The sequence below is a fragment of the Conger conger genome, chromosome 4, assembly GCF_963514075.1.
Source record: "Conger conger chromosome 4, fConCon1.1, whole genome shotgun sequence".
NCBI lineage: Eukaryota > Metazoa > Chordata > Actinopteri > Anguilliformes > Congridae > Conger > Conger conger.
In genome coordinates, this window is record NC_083763.1 from 19431913 (window position 1) to 19446840 (window position 14928).

Genomic DNA, 14928 nt, shown 5'->3' on the forward strand with positions numbered 1-14928 from the left:
TCTGTCCAAAACGATATCATTTGAAATGAAAGAAAAAATGCCATTTAATGGCATTTCAGATTTGTTTTTGTCAAATCATTATTTTAATTATACATCAACATTCAAAACAATAAGTCAGTATTATATAGCTGTGCAGTGCTACTGTTGCTGCATCATTGTTAAAATGTCATACCTGTATTTAACGGACTGTCAGGAAACCAAGGCCATTGTGAATCTAAACTAATTTTATGCCATAACTATAATAGAAATGTACCCTCTGTATAACTTTTATTACAGTGATCTTTTGGTAAACAAATAACAAGACTGGATACAAGTATCAAAACCCCCATTAAGCTGATCTTTATGAGGGCTGCAAGGTAAAAAAGCCAAGTCAAACAAACACCCCCAAAAATAATTAATATGAATGTTCTTAATTATATGAGGACCTAATAATACCCAAATACACACCAATAATCATCATTAGAAATCTAATATTTTCTCAAAGGTTTGTCATACATATGAAAATGGCTTGGTTCTAACACGGAAAGAAATATTTATTTCGGTGTCTTAGGAATACTGATATGAATTCTCACATCCCTGCATGTGTTTGACATGACTTGTCTTTGACTTACATTCAAGTAATTGAGGTCTGCTCCAAGGTGTTTTTAAATTTTAGATTTTACAGGTGTAAAGAATACAAAAACAGGGGAATTAGGTATTTAAATAGTGCTATGACATTTCCCTTTAACATTTCCTCTTTGGTTTACTCACACCCTTGGTAGGTCACTGTGACATGTCTATAATTGAACAAAGTCTTTGAAAACAATACAAATATTTTTACACAGCAGTAACTAACTCTCATATGTGAAATGGGGAATGTTTTAACTTTAGCTGTCATTCCCCACCCCATGAATGCATTGTGCTTGTGTGTACACTGTATACCGTGCCATGAAAAAGTATTAGCCCCCTTCCTCCCATGTCCCATGTCACCCCTGTAAAAAAATATTTGCCCCCTTAAACCTAACATCTTTCACCACCTTTAGCAGCAATAATTTTAACTAAATGCTTCGTATAATTTCATATCAGTCTTTCACATTGCTGTTGATGAATTCAACCCACTCTTCTGCCTTATTAAAACAAATTGGTAGGTTTTCAAGCATGAACTCCAAAACCATTCATTGACTTTCAGTCAATTACTTGTGGAATTGCCTTTCTGTTTTGGATCATTGTCTTGACCATTGTATGTATGCTTCAGCAGTAAGTTCCTTAAGAACTTTCTGGTACAGAGCAGAATTCATGGTTCCTTCAATAATGGCAAGTTATCAAGGTCCCAAGGCAGTGATGTCCATAGAACGTTATCCCAAAAGGCTTGGGGATCATCCAGCTTTTTGCAACTGTGGCTAGCAGTGGTTTCCTCCTTGCTAGTCCCTTGTGTATCCCTGCTTTGCCAAGTTCTTATTGTAGAGTCATGAATAGTGACACTAGCTAGAGACGCTCATCATTTCTGACTTCCTGGATGAGTTGTCACTGCACCCTAGGGGGACTTTTGGCAGGCCAGCCACTTCTGGGAAGATTCACCACTGTTCAAAGTGTTCTCCATTTGGAGATAATGGCTCTCACTGCGGTTCGGCAGAGTCCCAGGGACATAGAAATGGCTTTGTAACCCTTTCCAGACCGATGTATTCCAACAACCTTTCTTCATCTCTTCTAGAATTTCCTTTGATCATGGCATACCAAACTTATGAATTTGATTGAATTAAAGCAGTGTAAAGTCCTCTACAGGACTGTGAATGTGAAAGTTTGATATCAAATTATAGTTTGATTGCAGTTATCGTGATAAAGGTGGTGCAAACGGCTATTGAGATTAAGGGGGTAATGACTTTTACCACAGAGGTGATATGGGTGCTTGATAACATTTTTCATTAAATAAATGAAATAGCAATTTTAAAAAATGAGTATTGTGTTTTTCCCTTTACTTGTTCCCCATCTAATATTACATTTTGTCTAAAGATCTGAAACCATTCAGTGTGGCAAATATGAAATAACCGAGTAAATCACAAAGGGGGCAAATAATTTTTTCCGGCACTGTATGCGTATGTGTGTGTATTCGCTGAATGTTAATGTATGAGCTGCGTGTTTAAAGTGTGACAGCCTGGCTGAGGCTGCTTGGAGTCCTGTGGGCACACAGAGTCTCTGAGCATGCCGGCACTGACGCTAAACTTGGCACTCCAGGAGGGTATCGTGAATCTCCTGAAAGGACGGCCTCTCCTTTGTGTTCCTGCGCCAGCAGCTCAACATGAGTTTGTAGACAGATTCAGGACACATGTCTGGCTGGGGCAGATAGATCTGGCAGGAAATGAGACAAATATATGCAAGTGCTGTGAAACTATTGTATCATACCAAAATATTAACAATGACATCACCATCATCATTGCTATCTACAAAGACAATCCTGAAACTGGCATGACAACGTACTGTGGGCAATTAGAGGAATGTTCTAGGTGTGTGTCAAGAAAAGGCCCCCCACCTGCCGTTTCTGGTCCCTGAAGAATTCGCCCGTGTTCTCGATGACCTGCTCATCAGAAAGGTGGGAGTAGGGCTGCTCTTTGCAGAATGTCAGGGTTTCCCACAGTGTCACTCCAAAGGCCCAAACATCACTGGCGGTGGTGAACTTTCCCTGAGGGATAGACATCCCTGTCATCTCATTCGTTCAGTCTCAGATCACAGATTTTGCCCCAAACAACAACAAAAAACCAAAGCTTGCCGGCCTGGCACTGGTTTTATTTATTCACACGTGGCCCATGAGTGCACAATTTATAAGTTCTGCTGACCTATTTGGATCTGAACATGTGTCCTTACCAGCAGGATGCTCTCCCAGGACATCCAGCGGATGGGCAGGACGGCCCGGCCCTGGATACGGTAGTAATCACCACTGTACAGGTTGCGGCTCATGCCGAAGTCAGCGATTTTGATGGTGTAGTTCTTGCCTACCAGGCAGTTGCGCGTGGCCAGGTCTCGATGCACAAAGTTGAGCGAGGATAGATACGTCATCCCGGAGGCAATCTGAGTGGCCATATACTTCAGGTTGCTGTAGCTGATATTACAACATAGGGCACAGAGCTTCAGCATGGGGCCAAACCCAGAAGAAGCAAACCTGCTGTTACACACCAGGTCACCTCAGACCTCAAAATGAGTCAAATCCCTGGCCCACACACCAATAACAAATTACAAATCCATATCCGGCAGCTCCATTTTCAATAGAAATAATATCTGACAGACAAGACAATCCTGCTTGCCATCTGGATTAACATATATCCGAGCCAGACTTAAAGACTCAACTGAATTATTAAGCCTAAAATGAGATCTTTCTCTCCTGTATTGGTAGATAATGGACACTGCAAAAACGTATGTCCAGTGTTTTATACTAAAGTCTCTCAAGTAAGAAATACTGTATTAGCTTGCTTTAAGTTACTTTTTGCTTGAATAGTGAAATAGCCTTGGCAAAAAGTAATAAAAACAAGTCTAAATATAGGACGAAAACACTTGATAAGATTGACTTATTCTTTGGTTTTTGCAGTGGAGCAGTGGCAGAACACAGATGGGAGCCTTGCTATGGAGAGGCTCTCGGCTTTACCTGACAGTGGCTGCGTTACTGAGCAGGGCCATCAGGTCCTCCGGCTCATGGCGGGACAGGAACTGGTTGAGATCTCCGTTCTCCATGTACTCTGTGATCATGCAGAGTGGGTCACTGCTGATGCACACAGCCAGGAGCCGTATGATGTTGGGGTCTTTTAGCCGAGACATTATCTTTATTTCTTTAAGGAAATCGTTCCTGCAAACAGGGAAGATGCAAGGTTCAATCAGCACAACTTTATGGATGCAAACAAATATACATACAGTACATCCACATCTGAGCAGAGAGGCATGTACTGCAAGTACTAAGACCTTTTTATTTTTCTACTGATTATTTGGCTATTAAAACTATAAGGAACGCCACTAAAAATGATGAAACCCTTAGAAATACACATCTGTACCAGAAGTGATGAAGAGCATACAGAATGTGTACCGGGTACACCGATATGGTCAGTCACCTTGCGTTCTTGTTGGCGTCTGCTCTCAACATCTTCACAGCCACGAGAATGGGTTGGCTGTCACTGATTTCAAAGGAGAAATCATCATCATCCTCCATGAAGTCCTGCATGCCTTCTGCTTCACACAGGTGCACCTACAACCCGAAAAAACGCAGAACAGAGATTCAAGTAAAAAGTCTCCTTTCTTCTCCCTTCTTCCTTCTTCTGCTTTGTAATTCCTTACAGTCATTTATGACAAGACTTCTGCTTGTATCTTGACTGTAGAGGGCGTGGTGACAGCTTGACCACTGACCTCTCCAAATTGTCCCTCTCCCAGCTTTTCCTTGAAGGTCAGCAGCTTCCGGGGGAATTCCTCCACCGCGACGTCTTTCCCAGACAGCAGGTCCATGGTGATGGCAGGAACGGCGTAGGTGTTGCTCCCTGTCACCCCCTGCAGGTTTACGATGTCTGCCTCTGCATAGTGAGGGACGCCTTCTTGGGTACTGGCCTGGGACGACTTTGATGCCGCACTGGTCCCTGCAGCGAGAAAGAGTGCACACACACACACACTTACAGGTGGAACTACAATGATATCACTCTGTGTTCACCCTCCCCAAAGAAAGTCGGTGTCATTCTATGATCTGCTCGCCTCAACCATCTGCTCAGGGTCCTTATATCTCTGTTGCTCTGTGACGTATCGTGATGTATCCTATTTTTATTGCTTGTTATCAGGCACTGTATCAGGCACTGAAAGTATGGCTATATAGAGTGTGCACTAAAAGCAACTAAGACCTTATCTCAAATTAAATTATATTTTCACAAACGGCATTTCTTTCAGGCAATGGTAGGAAAGCTACTCTGAATGTGTACTTTAGAAGTTCTTCAGCAATGGAAATGCGACACGTCACGATACGTCACCACTCAACAGAGATGGGCAAGGATCCCGAGCAAATCATCAACTGAAACCACCTTTGACGGCCTGGTACCACCCAGAGGTAAAACACAGAGCGCAGCGGCGAGGGACGGTGGGCCTCACCAGCCTCCTCCGTGGACTGCGAGAACTCAGGCAGTTTGCGAATGAGGCGCGAGGGCTCCTGGTAGTCAGGCCCCAGGGGGAAGATCCGCTCGTAGGTAGAGTTGGACTCCTGTTCGCTGGGTGATGAGGAGGGGTTGTTGTTGTTGTTATAGGTGAAGGTCTCACTCTGTATTGACAGACTAGTAGTTAGTTCATCGTCCAGCATCCGCCGGGAGGCCTAGAACAAAGGATGCTGAATGAAAAAACACACATAACCATCCTGACCCCACACTGCACTGACAAGCTCTACAAAGGGATTGTAACAGGTTCAGTGGATGCACACAATCACACACAGCTACTTCTTTATCGATGAAGTCTCTTTTTTATCTCTTTACTAAAGCACACATTCACATGAGTCTGTGTCGGTTACAGTTATAAAACAAATCATGGCAAAGTAAGAGGAGCCATACATATTCTCTGTTAGCTCTACAATACAATACAATATATAAGTTCAGTACACATCCTCTGCTCCACATTCTCATTGTTTTAAACATTATCAACAGATGTTCCTTCACCTTTTCCAGCATCTTCTGCCATACTTGTCGCCACAGTATGATCACAATAATGGCCACTAAAATTAAGATGATGGCTACCAAGCAACCAATCAGAATCCTTGTGTTGCTGTCATCTATTTTGTGCATGGGGTCATCCCCTGTAAAAGAGAGGGTAACAGTTATTTTTAACAGACAGTGAGTGGTCTCACAATCCACACCAGAAATTGCATACTTGTGAACTTGTGAACTTCACAAGTCAACTTTAATGAAGGGCATCCACATTGGCCCTTTTTGGATACAAGTGGATGCTTTATTCCAACAGGCAAAAAGCAGGGAGGGTAACATATACAGAAGGAACTACAGCTGAGAAGGTACCATGGCAGAGGGATCAAATGTGTCCATTACCCATGACCCATACAATTCGTACCAGGCGTGATTATTGGTCTGAAGTCTCATTTGATGAATCACAGAGAATGGGAAAGTGGTAACACTGACCTGGTTGGGTGCTTGTGGGTGGGCCAGTCTTAGGTGGGGCCAGCGTGGTGTTGTATACAGCCGTATCTGACAGTTGGACAGCAGAGCAGAGAGAGAAACAAACCTCATCAATGAGCAGATTCTGCAACTCAAACTACTCACTCAAACAACTTACTAATTATCTTTAATATCCACCATTCTGCATACAATTCAGAGTGATGTATTCAAACCTTTGAATGTGCTATTCAGTTTAATGAGAGTTAGACCCTTAAAGAGAGTGTCTAGTCATGCCTTGCTCTACCTGACTGGAAGGTTATCTCACTGAACATCATCCACACATCAGCAAAGTAGTACTGGCATTTGATGGCGCCGGCCATGTGGTTGTGGAGTGAGACGGTGACAAAGCGGGCACTAGGGTTGACATCATCCATGACAGGGCTGAAGGACAGGGGCGTGGGCTCCCAGTCTGATTCTGAGCGAAAGTAGCACAGCACTTGTCGGAACGTCTTCACCCTCTTTGTGAACATGTTGTTGCAGTGCACCTGTGCAAAGATGTAGCAGTGAAGTGAACAGTGAAAACCATTGGTAACCAATCAGTGAATGCTTATATTTACCAGAGGGTATTTCACATTCATGTAAAAATTCAGACACACACACACACACACACACACACACACACACCCACAGCCTGTTTCACGCACCTTCATGGTGGTGAAGTTGCGAATGCGGTCAAACTCAAACATGATTTCCACATAGTTGTTGGGAAAACTCTCATTGGTCCAGCCCACATAGTCATAGCCAGGCCAGACATTGTAGACGTGGCTGTGGGTAAAGTCATCCAGGCCACCCTGGCCATCTGTCAGCTGGCCCAAGCCCTCTGTCATACTATTAGAGAGAGAGACAGAGAGAGAGGTGTCCCCCAATCCCCTGAAATTAGTCTTTCAAAGAGGCAGTACAGACACACAGACAATCTGCTTCAATGTTGGCTTGATAAGAACTACATTTCAATGAAGATGATTACTGAAAGCAGTAGCTGGCATTCAACACTAGATGGTGGTATTCTCTTATAGTCACTCTACTGCCCATGTCATAGCTCATCTTGCAACTTTGAGGAAAATTGGGTCATTTTCTGGAACTATCCAAGAGGAACCAGGCCTAAATACACAGTGTTATGGAAGATGTTGTTTATGTTATAACAAGTTATGACTTATGAGTCAAGTACTATTATTTGGAGACAAGTCATGTTGCAGGGACAATTAAAACCACAACCTGCTATCTTGTGCTATCCCATAGTCATGGTACAGGGGACTTTCCTTAGGTCTGAGAGTGAGTGAATTTACCTGTAACCTACAGCCCCGTCATACACAGAGTCATTCAGGTACACATGCAGGCCATTAATGTTCATCTGCTGTCCTGCAGGAGCGTTGTAGGACACCAGGCCATCTAAAAAACAAACAGGAGTGAATGAGCGTTGATCAAACTGCCTACAGAAAGAATATATGTTTTGAATTGAGCAAAGATACAGGAATTGCGTACAGCATTGTACAACTAGTGGTACCTTCCTTTGGATAGAAGATTGCTGTTTGGTATTCAATCTGAGGCTAAAAACTAAGAAAGATGGCAGATTTCTGTGAACTTGATTAAGCATGGCATGCAAACCTGCATGGAAGAATACTCAACACCCCAGCTATTGGGATAATACTGGAATCTACTGTGATAAAACAAAAATAGATGTTCTGCTGTTTGTGGATGAAGCATGAGCTTTTAGTTGGCTATACATCATTGCCACCAGGGCCTAATTAGAAAAACAAGACTTGTTTAAGCAGTTTTTTAAACATATTGGTGCCCAACGTGGTGCAGAACATATCCAATTCAACATGTTCATGTGTGACCCCTCGCTATATGTGGTGTCACCAGCCTACTTATAGCCAAACTTGCATAGAGTGGGGTCAGAGGAATATGCAGCTTTTCATGCGGGGGTTGCTAGATGGCGATGAAAGATGGACCCCTCACTGACTCAACCCTCCCATATCCGGGACTACACAATTGCTATTTATATGTCACTATGTAGAGCTACTGGCCACAGTTGGCTCTGGCAGGGTCCGGATTCAAGCACCACAGCATGGCGCTTTAATCGAAAGCCCCACCCAGCAGTGCCAAGACTTGTTTAAACTTTGATCTCTTTGGTGCACAATGTGCAGATGACACAGCACAGGTGATATCTGCTCTTCTCTAAGAATAAATATCAGGAGCCCGATAAGGCCATGAGTTTATTGGGGGCAACAGGCAATTATTCCTCAGATAATGTGAAATAGTCTTAAATTCTGAGGGCCCCTTGAATTACACCTGAAAGCTCCAGTAAGTTTTCTCTTTGTATACAATCGCTGTTGTTTACTACATATACAACAGATACATTGTTTATGTAAGACATACAGTTATCTTGGAAGATTCCAAGCCAACCATATTATGCAAATTATGTTTTAAAGGCTTCATAATTCATAATTTGCTCCTTCTTGGCTGCTATATTTCCTCTTATCTCACCTAACCATTCACAGCCGTAGAGCTCCACCCTCATGCACACGTTCATGGAGTGGTCGGTTACAGGCATGAAACGCACAAAGCGGGCAATGATGGGAGGTTCCAGATCCTTCAGCACAATGTCATAGGCATTCCTATTCCCCTCAATGACCTGCAGTGGAACAAAAAGGCCTTATTATTCATTAGCCATAGCCAATCAATGACAAACCCACACTACCAGATAAAAAGCACGATAGCAAAAGATTATAGACGGGAAAGGCTAGGACCATACACTTTATTACACTCCGAAAGATGACAGTGCCGAATTCACCTGAAAAGAAATTTAGTTATCATTGGATTGTGATGCATTCTTTGGTCCTTTTGAGTATATCTGCTGAGGATATCAGTTTTTATTTATCAGAGCTCTAGGACATACATGTTCTATAAAACCTGCAGGGTGTGGGAGACCCGCAGGAAGGGGAGGAGAGAGGAGGAGAAGGGAGGCGCTCCGCTCCGCCCTGTACCTGCTTCCCCTGCCGGTTGCGCCAGGAGATCCAGCGGCTGCCGTCACGGCTGTACTTGATCTTGTACATCTGGGCAAATTCATTGCCAATGCCCCCGGCATGCCGGCCCTGCGAGCCCACTAGTGTGATGAAGTGCAGCGACCGCAAGTCGATCTGCAGGAACTCCTTCAGGCTGTCTGGCTCCACTGTTATCTCTGGGCACCACGCCCCATCGCCTTCTTCAAAATCCAGCCTGAGAGGGAGTAAGGGAGAGAAAGACGCGGTATGAAAGAAGGAGAGTGAACGAGGGGTACTCAGTCTAAACTTCCAGATTTTGGGGTTGAAATGTCAGGGCAAAGAGAAAGCCTAGTCCTAATAAAAACACGGTGGTATCTTGTTGAAAAACTAAATTATATATCATCACTCTCAAACTAAGAAATGCGTCTTTTCACGAAGGGCAAATGGGCATATTTGCTTAGCAGTTTATCAGTGACACACATTCCCATGGAATGTGTCCCTGGGCATGCAGAGGCAAGCTTAATACTAATACTGTGGGTTCAGCATTTCATAGGATCCCAACCTGTATGGAATCAAGGCCCCGTAGTTAGCAGGTATAAAAAGGGATTTCTACTACTAGGCACAGCTGTATTGTTGATTTGTTGCAAAATAAACTGCATGTACCATTGAAATATCGGTATTAATGTTATACTCGTCTTTAGTTCAGTTTATTCAACATAGCAATATATTTTTCTGTTCACTGCTTATCTGGGCAGTGCACAGACTGTTTGGAGTTTGGAGGGCATATGCTGAAAAGCACAGAGGTGGGGGTGTAGGGGTGGCTGTGATCACAAAGAGGGCATCTGTGGTTTAAAAAAAAAAATGCTGCAGCCAAAAATAAGTCTATCTCTCCACAGGATGCGGGTGGGTTGGGGCTTCATGTTCATCGGTGGGGTTTGAAATCCAACCCTACCCAAAGACACCTGCAATTGGTTAAAATAATTCCACATTTTGAATCTCTCCATTGGACTAGGGGGTGCAATATCTGAAGGTTGGCCTGGTAATCAAGCTGCAGTCAGATGCATCTCCACAAAAGGGTACGTTTGCTGTCTCAGGGCTGGGGGCATATATGAGCATATGACAGCTGCTAATACACATGTTGTTGCTGTTTCTGTTTGTAATAGAAGGGAGCCGTGTGTTTGCTATCTCTGTGGAATAAGTATTTCCTTCAAAATCTCTAAATATCAAATTTGCACTGATCAAACAAGTCCCATAGTCTAGGTTACAGATGCCAACTATTCATTTTTTTTTAGTTTTAGGAGTCAGTGCTTGCAAATGGCAGGACTTCAAAAGTAGAGTGAAAAACTGTATCATAAAGAGCTCTGCTTCATCTGTGGTGAGCTGTTTCAACAGTCTCTTGAACTGAATGGACTGTATCTCTGAATGACTGTTATGGGAGATTTTTCAATCTGTGTGAAACAAATGACATATTACCCTTGAAACTGCGTACAGTGTCCAAGGCATCTCATAAATGTCATAAACAGATGCTCTTTATTGTGACTTATGTTGCACATACAGAATTGTGTGTGTGTGTGTGTGTGTGTGTGTGTGTGTGTGCACATACCTGCCATATCTCGCTGCAGTGGATTCAGACCACTGACTTGAGGCAGAGATGTCCTCATCTTGAATCTGCCCACCAGACATTCCAAGAGGGTACCGACATACACCTGCAGCACCATCACATTATCAGGTTTATCAGACTGAATATATCAGTCACCACATTTCATTAAGGCCAGCCAAGGCCAACATACAAACAGACTATCAAACCCTTTCAATTTATATCTGCATGAATGCAGAATTTATCCTTTGCCAATGTATGCCCCCTCGTTCTGCTAAGTATTGAATGTGGTTTATGCATCATGAAAAGATACATCAATAACAAACCAGTGGATGAGAAGATTAGTTCTAAGGGAGTGTGTAGCAGCGCCGTAACATTGAGAAGGTTTTCACTGTCGAAGTACGATTAATTTTGTAACACTTAGCAAGACACAGTTATTAGGTAGATATTTACGTGACTTGATATTTGAAGACTGTTGAACTGCAGATAATGTTTTTAAATGTCCTTTTGTCACATGAAAGCCTTATTAGGAATGCATTATAATGAGTAAAGCGATCATTTATTGCACTTCTTTGAAAACTACTGTGTGCTATACTGTACATTTACAGTGTTGCTTAGTGATTCAATTTTAAAATGTGTGGCAGAGACGATGAAGCTGAAGTAAAGTAAGAAGAGTAGCACACTATTCTAAAGTGAAGGTTTAAAGTAAGTCTCTTCTGGACTGCATCTCTCTCTCTTTCTCCCCCCTCTCATTTCCTCTCTCTCTTCCGCCCTCCCTCAGAATGTGGTTACTCCGATTAAATTGTTTAGATTGTTTCAGCTATACTGCCAATTCAAACAACATTGAGGTACCAGCCATACATACAGGGTATAAAATGTTATCTTTATGTTATCTGCTAGATCTTTATTCTTACATTTATTTTAATATGGCAGCTATAAACACAAATATGATCAAAGTTCAATTTGTACTTGAACTTGAACATTTAATGTTGCATTATTTAACCCAGTTGCAGTAACAGGGTGTGATATTAAAAAGATCGTTTCTATTAACATTTGGTACATATGGAGTTTCCATAGCAGTAGTCATATTCACATATTGTAAGACAGAGGGTAATTTCTGAGTAATATAGTTATAGCAGCCAGGGGCATACACTGGATTCACCCCTTTGCCCAGTTTGGACAAGTCACTGCATTAAACAGGTATTAAATAAGTACAAAGACATAAAACAAGTACACGTGCTGCAATGGAGTGCAGTTACTGGAGTTGTAAAATCATGGTGGGGCACCCTTAGTTGATGCTGCACCCTCATTTGAACAGAAAAGCTTTGTGATGAAGCCTAGGGCAGTGTGAATGGTAGTGAAGAACTTTCTTGTCTCCACTCTTCCATTTTTCTTACTTTCAAACTTTATATTCTAGCACTGAAGATGGAGGAAACCTCAGAGTGCTCATCTTGGCATGTTCATCAGATACGTATATCCCTAGAGTAACTGATCCCTGAGTAAAAACCTCTACAAGATCATACAGTCAATCTCCACCCTCCTTTCACATATTGACCTGGTCTTACATTGTGGGAATGAGAACTGTTATTACCACTATTATCGTAACAGAATGATTGTGTTTTCTTCATAGTGATGGTATCTTCAGTATTAAATGAAAAGATGTTTCTGATTCCACCAAGAATGAACTGTGCACTTTTAATTAAAAGATTAGATTATAAACAGCTTCCATGATATATATGTAAAATTGCTATGACGGAAGAGTAAGCATAGGAAACCTGTTGGTGATTAGCAGTGGAATATAGTTAGGTTTTGGTGCAGTTTCTGAACCTATAATCTGCACACTTTGCTTTTATTGAGCATATGTAATGTGTAGGGTAAATTGTGAGTGCTGGCTCACTAAGCAGTCATACTGTATAGTTGTGGTTGAATTTGGGCAGTTTTTAGTGTGATGATTTCATGGTTCTGTGAGTGTGGACTGGAGAGTCATGAACCTTGGGGTATATGAGTTTGTATGTGGTATGGAGAGAGAGAGAGAGAGAGAGAGAGAGAGAGAGAGAGAGAGAGCGAGAGAGAGAGAGAGAGAGAGAGCAAACGGCAGACTGAAACATAGGCGCTACAGCTACTTATACTAAGGTTATCAACAGGGCAAGTTAGACTTCCCACACATATGGAGAGTCTCTTGTCAGCTCTGGCTAAGTTCATACAGATGAGGCAGTGCTGAGATACACATTATGTGTTGGTAGGCAATGATGAAGAATAGAAATCCTGAAAATGTGAGCTTGATATTCTGCTTAATATTAATTTCAGTTGCCTAATAAAAGATTTACAATTTTCTCTTCAGCATATACAAATGTGTGAGGTTAGGGTTTTGAAGCTGCCATAGAAACCAAACCTATCACGACCCCATGACAATTTGTTTCATGAAAGGCGATCTTGAGTAAATCTTCAACATATCCAAAGTTGAGGATGATATCACACTTCTGACACCCCTTTTTGGGAGTCTCAGAATATGAATAAATGACCATAATTGCATTTTCATTAGCTTTATCTTTGTTGTTAATCACCTGATGTATTTGAATTTTGTATGGAGGAACGGTCTCTCATAAGACTTACACAGAAGACATTTACAGGATTTCAATACGAACAATACGGTTCTGTCATCAATTTGATAATCAATTTCACTTTGGCAATGACCTCAGGTTATCAATACCCTTGTGGTGACGACTGATTCCAATTGTCTTCTGCATGTGGCCTGATTACCGATGAAGGAAAAAAGTCACCACAGACAACATCACAGTCAGTCCATGAAAAAAAAAGAATCTCATGCTTTCTATGAAAATACATTTTCTTCCACAAAGGATAGTTTATACTGTTTCTCAGAGCAAAGTATACTGTATGCAGAGATTATTATAACAACAATATCAATTATTGCACTCCACTGAGGATCTAAAAATATCAGGCTCTGAAAAGGTGGAAAAATACCAGCCTTATGTGAGGCAGCGTTGTCAGAATGAAGCTCTTTCTCTCTCGCCTCTTGGGCCTGCTCATGCTGGCAGACACACAGAAAACCTAGCAACAGCTCTCAGCTAAGGCAGCTTTTTTCTTTTTTCGCCCTCTGATTTTTCCATGCCTCTGCCTGTGAAAGGCGGGCTTGTTCCTGCGGTGTTTGCTGTCTAACCGCTGGCTCCAACCCCCTCACATCACAAACACAAGCGCTCATCAGCTCCATCTGTTCGCACGGGGAACGTGAGCTTGTGCCCACCCATTCATCAGTGCCTGCTCTTCTTTCCATTTACAGCGTAACTCTAAATCACTTTTTTGCCCGCTTGTTTTAAAAAAAATACTTTGGATGGCACAGCGACAGTGCTTAGGAATTTTTAGCTGGGGAAAGTTGGCAGATTGGCGCATCACTTTGCTGTTAAATACAGCAATGAATATTTCCTGCTGTTGTAGTCCATTTTGTCGTTTTGGGAAATATCACTACAAAAGGATTGTGCTTCACATTTGTACTAGTGCACATTAAGGACATTCTAATAGCTATTCAAGGAAATGTCTTCTTGCATGAATATAGAAAATAATTGAGCTATTGGAATTTGGAAGCAGTGTGATTATCTTGCTTGCTATAATCTTCTCCACTGTAAGCCACACAAAGAGATGGATTGAACTCCTGCATAATGAAACTAGTGAACCATGACCATGTATAAACGCATACATACACTTCTCTATGACTTATGCGAGGGTAAGAATTGTCCGGAAGCGCACAGAAACTGGTGAAAGGCAAAGCTAATTTCAATGAACTTTCCTGCTGTCAAAATGTCTGGTATGCATTAGCCACAGACTCCAGTTGGATTGCTGAATCCTTTGTAAACACTTCCCTCCCTCTCATAATACATGTAATAATAAACTCTGGCCAAGGTCAGATCCTCACATGATCCTGAAAAATAAATGGCAATAATGATTGTGCTTCTGCTGATAAAACAGAGGGGCTGAAGACAGCCCAGTTAATGGATTCTCCAGCGGTGAGGCAGTCCCTCTGGAAAAAGGCTGGGATGGATGAGTTCATTGTGGAGCAGAGGAACCTCAGTTCTGTGATGCAATGAGAGGAAACCTGAGAGTTTGGCTGAGAGGACAAAGTGACAGGATTTAACCTCTACATCATGCATATGATCAGCGTATTTTCAGTGCTCTGCTGTGCGATGAA

The 14928-nt window shown here is 42.1% G+C and overlaps 1 protein-coding gene across 5 annotated transcripts in view; it reads right to left on the reverse strand.

Annotated features, from left to right (window-relative positions):
* Positions 1-512: 512 nt before the first annotated feature.
* LOC133127374 (discoidin domain-containing receptor 2-like) overlaps positions 513-14928 on the reverse strand; it is a 38456-nt gene continuing 24040 nt past the window's right edge. For 4 of the 5 annotated variants that reach the window (XM_061240194.1, XM_061240192.1, XM_061240195.1 and 1 more), the window contains 15 exons: positions 10734-10836; positions 9134-9365; positions 8634-8781; positions 7433-7535; positions 6794-6977; positions 6394-6634; positions 6114-6179; positions 5640-5776; positions 5086-5302; positions 4363-4586; positions 4071-4204; positions 3614-3811; positions 2839-3073; positions 2507-2656; positions 513-2325 (listed from right to left, as the gene is read on the reverse strand). In XM_061240194.1, coding sequence (XP_061096178.1) covers positions 2194-2325; positions 2507-2656; positions 2839-3073; positions 3614-3811; positions 4071-4204; positions 4363-4586; positions 5086-5302; positions 5640-5776; positions 6114-6179; positions 6394-6634; positions 6794-6977; positions 7433-7535; positions 8634-8781; positions 9134-9365; positions 10734-10836 — 2504 coding nt within the window. In that variant the 3' untranslated portion in view covers positions 513-2193. The remainder of the gene's footprint in view (positions 2326-2506; positions 2657-2838; positions 3074-3613; positions 3812-4070; positions 4205-4362; positions 4587-5085; positions 5303-5639; positions 5777-6113; positions 6180-6393; positions 6635-6793; positions 6978-7432; positions 7536-8633; positions 8782-9133; positions 9366-10733; positions 10837-14928) is intronic. The other variant, XM_061240196.1, reaches the window with a different exon arrangement.